The sequence below is a fragment of the Pteropus vampyrus genome, unplaced genomic scaffold, assembly GCF_000151845.1.
Source record: "Pteropus vampyrus isolate Shadow unplaced genomic scaffold, Pvam_2.0 Scaffold61, whole genome shotgun sequence".
NCBI lineage: Eukaryota > Metazoa > Chordata > Mammalia > Chiroptera > Pteropodidae > Pteropus > Pteropus vampyrus.
In genome coordinates, this window is record NW_011888842.1 from 6,003,811 (window position 1) to 6,012,249 (window position 8,439).

The window sequence follows — 8,439 nt, forward strand, 5'->3', positions numbered from 1 at the left end:
CTTATTGTCTTTCTCCGCCCACAAGAATGTAAGCTAGACGTAGACTTCGTGGGTTTTGTTCACTCTTATCTCCCCAGTGACTACGACAGTGCTTGGCACACAGGAGGGTTTAATACGCACTTTTTGAACAGATAAAGAAGAGATTGCTGCTGTTGTTCTTGTTACAGTGAGCTGCTGGCATTTGCTTAGAGCAGAAGTTCAAAGCCAGGAGTCGACGTAAGTACTTTTGTGGATTCACGAACCCTCTGAAAATGGCGTTCGACCCCACCCATGTGCTGAGAGCGCCCTCAGCTTCCTTCAGCTTCTCAAAGGGACGGCGGTCACGATCCCAGACTAGAGGACCCCACTGAGGTGCCCCCTCCGAGTCTACGGAGTCTAACCTTGACCCTTTGTCCCAGGGGTCGCGTCCAGAGGAACGCATAGGCCAGCGGGGTGTGGAACCAGCCCCGGGCATTCCAAAGAACCCTACCAAGAGGACCCTGCCACACAGACCCAACGCCACATGCCCAAGGCCTCCACAAAGTCAGAAAGAAAGCCCAGACTCAAGTCGCCCCACAACTGGGCCCCTGAGGACAATCCCAAACGAAGGGAGAGGTGACCGCACAAGACCTGAGAGCACTGCAAGCCCCCTTCATCCAGACTCCGGAATAAAACAAAAACAATAGATCCATTTTCCTTATTGAGTTCTCTTGATTGTGTATTTGTCAAGAGTCAAGATTAATCACTGCAATTTGTGAAATTTATACTCCAACTTACTGCAATTTTAAACAACAAGGCTGACATTTCGAGCAGTTCTAGAGGGTCGTTCATCCAGCTGGCGGAGAACACATTTTTCTCGGTGCTTACCTTTCGGTAGCGTTTTGTCTGGCGCTGGCCTCCCCTCCATCACCGCTTCGGCCAGAATTAACTTTTGGTGAAGTTGCTTATTGCGAGTTTTAAACTCCTTTAGCTCCTCCTGCAGCTCCAAGACCTGGCCCTGCAGCTGGGCCACCACCTCCTGCATGGCCGGGGTCCGAGACACGCTTCCTGACGACCGGGATGGTTTTACGAGGATGGGCAAGCGGGACTTTTTAGCATCCTGAAAACACACACGTATACAACACTGAATATACTTGCCTTGGCCGCACAGTCAATGTTCTCATGCCAACCTTGAAAAACAGAATTCAAACCGCTGTCCAGACTTCCGGTTCCTGGAACGGCATTCTATGTTTGCCTCCAGTCTGCTGTCCTTCCTCTGATTGGCAGGTGCCAAGCTTTTTCTCCTCGACACCCTCCTGGCCCTGGCCCACTGTTTCTCTGGACATTCCAGAAGCTCAGTATATGGCAGTCCCTGGTCCAACGCAATCTCCTGGAAAACATTTTCTTGCTCTTTACCTATTTCCTCATTTCCCACCCATTCCTCAATCCAAGCCAACCTGCCTCCCGCCCCTGCTAGTCCACCAGAACCCCCCTGACTAAAGTGTTCGGCAGCTACTGGGTCACCGATCCAATAAACACGTCCCGTGCCCAAAGCTCCTGACCTGCCTATCCTAGACATCTTCACTTTCAGTGGCTCGCAGGGGCTCCAAAGTCAACTGAAAACTCAACTCTTTCATTCTATCACGCCACTTCAGCAATCTCTGTCTTGGTGACTCACACCACCATGCACTCACTGCACAAGCCAAAAACCTGGGAGTCCTTTTTAAACTTCCCTTTATAGTCATCAAAAACTTCATCTCTCACCAGGTTCCGCTAATTCCAACCCCCGACTTGTCTCTGATTTCTTTCACCCCTTCCCATTCTCTACTGCCACCACCCAGCTCCAAGACACTGTTGGCCCTCACTGGGCCACAGCCACGGCCTCAGGAGTGTCCTCCACATTCATTCTGGCCCTTTCTAACCCACTCTCCATAATGCGGCAGAAGAGGCAAACCTATCACTCTTCTCCTCTGCTTAAAACTATTTTAACTGTTTCCCAGTTCTCTTATGACAAAGTCACGGTCCTTACTACAGCCTACATGTTGTGCCTGACCTGCAGCCTGAGTTACGGCCCCTCTCCCGCCACACGCTCACCCTGTATCGTTCCTCCACATGTTCGTTCCTTCCACCTCAGGGCCTTGGCATATGCTGTCTCTTCTGCCCAGGATACTCTTTCTTACCACCCTACCTCTCCCACTGATCCCAATACAGTCATCGGGACTCAGCTCAAATGTGCCTTCCTTAGAGAATGGGCCTTGATTTCCCAGACTAGGTCAGGTCTCCCTGTTACATCCTCACCGTCCCCTATAATTCTCCGGGGAGAACATTAGTACCATTCTAATTAAATGCCTCTGCGATGACTTGTTCTTTCTGTATCTTCTGCTCCACAGTTTGGGGACACTGCATTTCTTGGTCATACCCTATCCACAGCTTCTAGCACAAGAACTAGTATATAGTAGGTACTCAATGACTACTTGTGGAATAAACATGCAAACAATAACTCAAGCCAAAAGGAGGTGTCTTTCAAGTGGGGAAATTTTAAACATATTTAAACACTGTGGAGAAGGATTGAATCTAGGCTACCTAAAGAACTATTACGACTCAGTAATAAAAATAAAAATAATCCAATTAAAAGATGAGCATAAATTCTGATAGACATCTCTCAAAAGGAGATACGTATATGGCCAACAGGCACATGAAAAGATGCTTGAATTCATTAGTCATCAGAGAAACGTAAATCAAATTACAATGAAACACTGCTACTTCCTACTCATTCTGACAGCTATAATGAAAAAGATAATAACAAGGGTTGGCGAGGATGTGGAGAAATTGGAACTGTCAATTTACTGGTGAAACTGTAAACCAGGTACAGCTGCTTCAGAAAACAGTCTGGTAGTTCCTTGAAAGGTTAAACATAGGGTTTCTCTGTGACCCAGTAATTCCACCCCCAGGTACATACCTGGGAGAAATGAAGACCTATGTACTCACAAAACCTGCACATGAAAGTTTACAGCAACATTATTCATAATAGTCAAAAAGTGGAAACAATCCAAATGTCTGTCAACTAATGAATGGATAGATAAAATGCACGATATTCATACAATGGACTATCGTTTGACAATAAACATAAATGAAGTACTGATACAGACTACACCATGAATGAACCTGAGTGGAAAAAGCCAGTCGCCAAAGATCACAGGTTATCTGATTCCATTTATATGAAATATCCAGAACAGGTAAACACATAAAGACAGAAAGTAGATCAGCGGTTACCTGCTACTGGGTGACAGGTCAGGGGGAAATGGGAAGTGACAGCTAAAGGGTTCAGGGCTTCTTTGGAGATAATGAACATGTTCTAAAACTGATTATGATAATGACTGCTCAGCTCTATGAATATATTTTTAAAAATCCACTGCGTTTACACTTTCAATGGATGAATTCTATAGCATGTGAATTATATCTAAATAAAGCTATTATTTCTAAAAATTTCTTTAAGTGGAAGAGAAGGAACCTGAAACTATATGGAAATGTTTGGGATCCTGGGGATGAGGAAATCGGCAAAGTCCTTCAAGAAGGAAAAAACAGGAAAAGCCCCTTCTTGCACATTCTACAACGTGAAACGCTTTCAAGCACATTCTCCCATAATCCTGAAGTAAACTTCGTATTCCCAGGGCTCACAGAATAAGAGAAGCTATCATGCCTATTTTCCAGACAAAGAACTGAGATGTCAAACAACCAGTCGATGTCATTCAACAAGGTCAGACAGCTGGACCTCGAGCTAGCTCTTCGGACTCTACTTGCTCAGTTAAGAAAAGTGAGGCACGTTCCATCCTGGAATTCCAGGGAAGAGGAGAGACCAGGTTCGAGGACAGGAACAGCTGGTGGTGGTGAAGGGGGCCAGTTGGGAGGAGGTGGACGCCTCATCAAAGAGGACTGCAAAATAACAGTCATTTGCTTGGTCCTCAGTCTCCACCAATCTTTATTCTTGGATCCAAATCTGTGTGTCAGATGGCAGCAGAAAAGATATCTGCAAGTGCACAAATGCCAAAGCCAATTTCAGGCTGGAAGACTGCCGTCAGTCAACCCAATGCCGGTTCTAAAATAACACCGCACAAAATGCTACCTTATGGACACTGAACAGAGTCCCACTTACCACCTTATTAAAGACGTCATCATGGAACTTCTCGCTTGGAAACGGAAGGGAGCCAGGAAAGCACACAAGCTGAGCTCTTACCATGCACGAGGCACTTGCCACAGATGACCTCGCTTAACCATCATGCCGGCCTCGGGTCTAGGTTACAGCGACCCTTTGTGAGCCGCTGAGAAAGGTCAGGTGACTTACTTGAGGACTCAGAGCAGGTCAGTGGCCAGAACCGATGCAATCACAGGTGTATCTCTAAAGTCCATCCTCTTGCCTCTAAAACTGAACAACCTCACTTCACTCTTGGGCTGCAATGATCTTTGAGATTACTGATTCACTGCGTCACCAAAGACCACAAAGAAAATCATTTCGGTTTTGTCCTACTTTGCACAGGCTGGAGGCTGCAATGGTGACGAGAGAGCTCCGCCCTCCCTGAGAAAGGCAGCGTTGTGACATCCCCGTCCACCTCGAAAACAGGACTTCGGTTGATATCCATACTACTCTCCGTAAGAGCTGAGTCACTCTGGACAACTTTCTGAGCTTGCAGGGCCTATATTTTTTCATATGTAAAATATAGTTAATACTTACCTAACTCGTGTGCTTATTGAGAGATTAAATGTGATGTGTAAATATGTATAGATATCTAGCACAATCCTGGCACACATAGCAGATGCTAAAAAATAAACACAGTTGCAAATAAACACAAGCAAAGAGGATAACTCCGAACTTAAAAAAATTTTTTTTTCAATATATTTGGGTAAATTAAGTTCATTCAATTATCCAATTTTCCTGAATATAGGATGATATCTCTCACACAAATAGGAGAGAAAAATCTACTTTTCCTAATATTTAGGTACAGACTACAAGAGCCAGGCAGATGAGAGCATTTCTAATTCTAACCAAATTGCACAAATCTGCATCTCGAGTACCATTAATATAATGGCAGTGTCTTTTTTTTTTTTTTGATATCTTTAGAAAGCCCTGTTCTAGAAATTACGGTTTTGGTGCATAATTTAAAACAATCAAAAGCAATTTTGTTAATGATATATCTAACTCTCTTTGGTATGTACAAAAGCAGTCATTTAGTGGTCAGAAAATAAACTTAATTCTCCATTCTGGTGCTAGAAAGCAGTACGTACAGCTGATTTCTCAGATACAAAACACGCATCACAAACAGGAATACCAACAGCCATCACTGGAGCTCTGTTAAAAACATGACCTATTTCCTTCTCTATCAAAACACTCACATCTCCCTGTTACGGGACTCTCAACCCAAACCCTCCTCCCAGGAGGGTTTTAGCAAAAGGTCTAATCAAACACAGTCAAGAGAGTCTGGTTTTTAATAATCTGGCATATCTGATGGTATCTGAGGAGAAGCTTAGAGACAGCATCTTGACTAAAGCAAAATGCAGACATTCACTCAACAAAAGTGAACTCCACCACTTCAGGCCAGCAAGGGCTGGAAAGTGGCCTGACCCAGGGAAAGGGCATGGCTGAGCAGTCGGGCACAGCTGAGGGTCCCAGCGCAGCCCCTTCACTGCAGGCGAAGCACGGGCACTCGGGGTCTGGCTTCGTCATCTCTGAAGGGTGTTGTGAGGATTAGAGAATGTAGACAAAGTCCACAGAACAGCAGCTCTCAGATACAAAGTCTGCAGAAACTGACACCTAGCTTCCTGTCTCTACTCAAGTCAGGTCATTGCAATTCTACTGCAACCTGCAAAAGTAAATGTCCATCGAAAGGTGAAAATTATATACATGTAGGCACATTCTGCACAACGGAATCATACACAGCCGTTACAAGGAAAGACAGTCCTGATGCCTAACGTGGACAGATGTACGAACATGACTCCACCTGAATAAGGAAAACACATAAACGTCATGATCGATAGATAAATAAGGTAGGAGAGAGATGGGGAAGGAGAGAGAGAAGGGGAAAACGTTAGTACTACTTTGGGGAAGGTTAGGGCAGACACACACCTCTAGGTAGAGGCCAGGATAAGTGCAGGAAGAGGGAGACACCAGATTTTATATAAATCAAAAAAAAAGCAGTGGGAGCAGAAGTGACTCTAAGTTTCCTGTTTCTGCAACGTAAGTAATGAGTGGGAAAGCTCACTTTGTCGGTCGCGCTGGGGAAGGAAAGGCGAGTGGCCTGACGCCAGGGCGCCCTCCGCATGTTCTCGGGCCGAGGCTCAGCACCCACCGCGGCGCCTGCCAGTTTCTCTCCCCAGGCCTCTCGCTTGTCTTCTCCTTGTCTGAGTCTGAGCCTGCCGCCCTCCGTGGCCACCGTCTGCACCGAGGCATCTTTCAGCTCCACCTTGGACAGCTCCGGTTCGTCATGTGGCCGGGACAATGAGTTGGCTTGGATGAAACGTCCAAGTTCTCCTTGTAACTGAAAAGCCATCTGCTTAAGTGTCTTCTCGGTTTTGCCATCGAGGTGTTCTCTGGAAACTTCCTGCTCTGTCACACATACTGGTTCCAGAAGCAGTTCACGGAGCACTTTCAGAAGGTCGGGCCTGTTTTTCCGAAAGGGAAAGAACGGAAGAACTAAGCTTTCTGCAGTGGCCTTGTCACTTACCAAGTTTCCCAATTTTTCCCACTAACGGCCCAGATTCTATTTAAACTAAACACAGCAAGCACCTGCCATGTGCCAGGGCCCACACCAAGTATGTGATCCCATGTCACCTCACGACACCCATACAAGGTAGGTACTATCATGTCTATTTCATGGATAAGAAGAGGACTGATTTGACATAATAAGTACACAGCAAGTGAGGGGGCCACATGACTATATGGACACAGGCTGAGCCTAGAAAGGAGCAAACAGGGTCATAAAGTCTTCATGACAATTTCAAGGTCCACCCACCTCCTGGCCCCATTCCTGCATCCAGGGGGAAAGCATGGCTTTGGATGACCCTGTCCAACCTGGTGGACCCATCAGTGACCTACGGTGCACAACTGGTGGTCAGTCAGTAGGTACTGAATGAAAGGATGCTGCAAACTGCTCTTAATAGAAGGAGCAGTGGCTTTGAAATCGGACAAAAATGGCTTCAAATTCTAACTGTGATTCTATGAAAATTGGCTCAGTCTTCCTCCATAGGACAGCTATGAGGATTAAACGAGTATATGGGTAGCAGATGCTTTTCACGCCCCTTGCCACATGCCCTAGGCCTCCCTAGATTCCAGCTGCAGCTGTGTGGACAGCTCCCGCAGACGCAGACGGTCCCACCTCAAGCACTCCTTGCATCTCTCTGCTGCCTTGGGACATCGCCAGAGCAATGTGAGCCAGTCAGCAGAGCAGTGTGGAAGTGCGCACCAGTTTATACCTAGGGCGGGGAACCCTTAAGCGGTGGGGGAAGAGAGCCGTTGGGTAAAGGTCCCAGTCGCCCATCCTTGGGAGGGACAACACTAAGGCACAGTCTATGCTGTCCCTCACAGGGTGCCCAAGAGGACCGAGCCCCAGCTGCCCACAGCAGTCGCTAGATCAGTAACGTACCCTTATCAGCTTGGCCTCCATTTCTATGTTCCTCGCCCCGATCTCTCCTTTCTGCTCCCTAGAGTCAACATCCCAAATAAACCACATACACTTAAGGCCTTATCTCGGGTTCTGCTTTCCTGGGGACTCAGGTGTTTCTTGTGCCAGGCAATGTAATGGGATTGGGGGTGCAGAACTGCCTGTAAGGACTCAGACTGCTGCTGGAGACAGGTATGTACACAGGTCACTCCTCTGCCAGGTAAGAACTAAAACACGGGCACTGTGCGCGTCTGGGAGGGCTAGGGAGCGATCGTCCTGGGGTGCAAGAGGAATGTCAGAAAAGGGATTCTAGAGTCAACAGGCCCAGCCAGGAGAAAAGGAAGTGGAACATCCTAAGCACGAAAAACAATATGAACAGAGTCAAGACACTGGAGAACAAGGAGGTGAGGCTAGAACGTGAGGCAGGGGAGAACCCAGCCATGCTAAGGAGAGCCACTGCAAGGCTCTGTGCACGCGAGCAGCATGGTGACGCACGTGCTCTGAGGAGGCGACTCTGGCTGTGCTGTAAAGAATGAATGGAGACACCTCCCGTCAAGAAGGTGCTGTGAGTACACACAGGAGCGCCTCCTCCTCTGTTCTATACACATGTAAAGGACAGCAAAAATACATGACAACAAAATGTTCTGAGGTGTACTACGAGATTCAAGATCAAGATAAAATCTATCCAAAGGTCAGAAGGAGAAAAGACCCAAGGTCATGAGAAGGGGGGCATCTGTAGAAAGCAGTGGGGCCAGAAATTTAACTCCCACGGTAGAAGGAGTACCATGCCAATTTCATAAGCCCTACGGTAAGACCCAGAAAGCCAAGC

At 46.9% G+C, this 8,439-nt stretch overlaps 1 protein-coding gene across 1 annotated transcript in view; it reads right to left on the reverse strand.

The window, feature by feature from the left end:
* Positions 1-8,439, reverse strand: part of CDK5RAP2 (CDK5 regulatory subunit associated protein 2) — a 169,843-nt gene that overhangs the window by 52,115 nt on the left and 109,289 nt on the right. Inside the window, 2 exon segments of the mRNA XM_011360968.2 lie at positions 847-1,078; positions 6,213-6,612. Of these exon segments, the coding sequence (XP_011359270.1) occupies positions 847-1,078; positions 6,213-6,612 (632 nt within the window).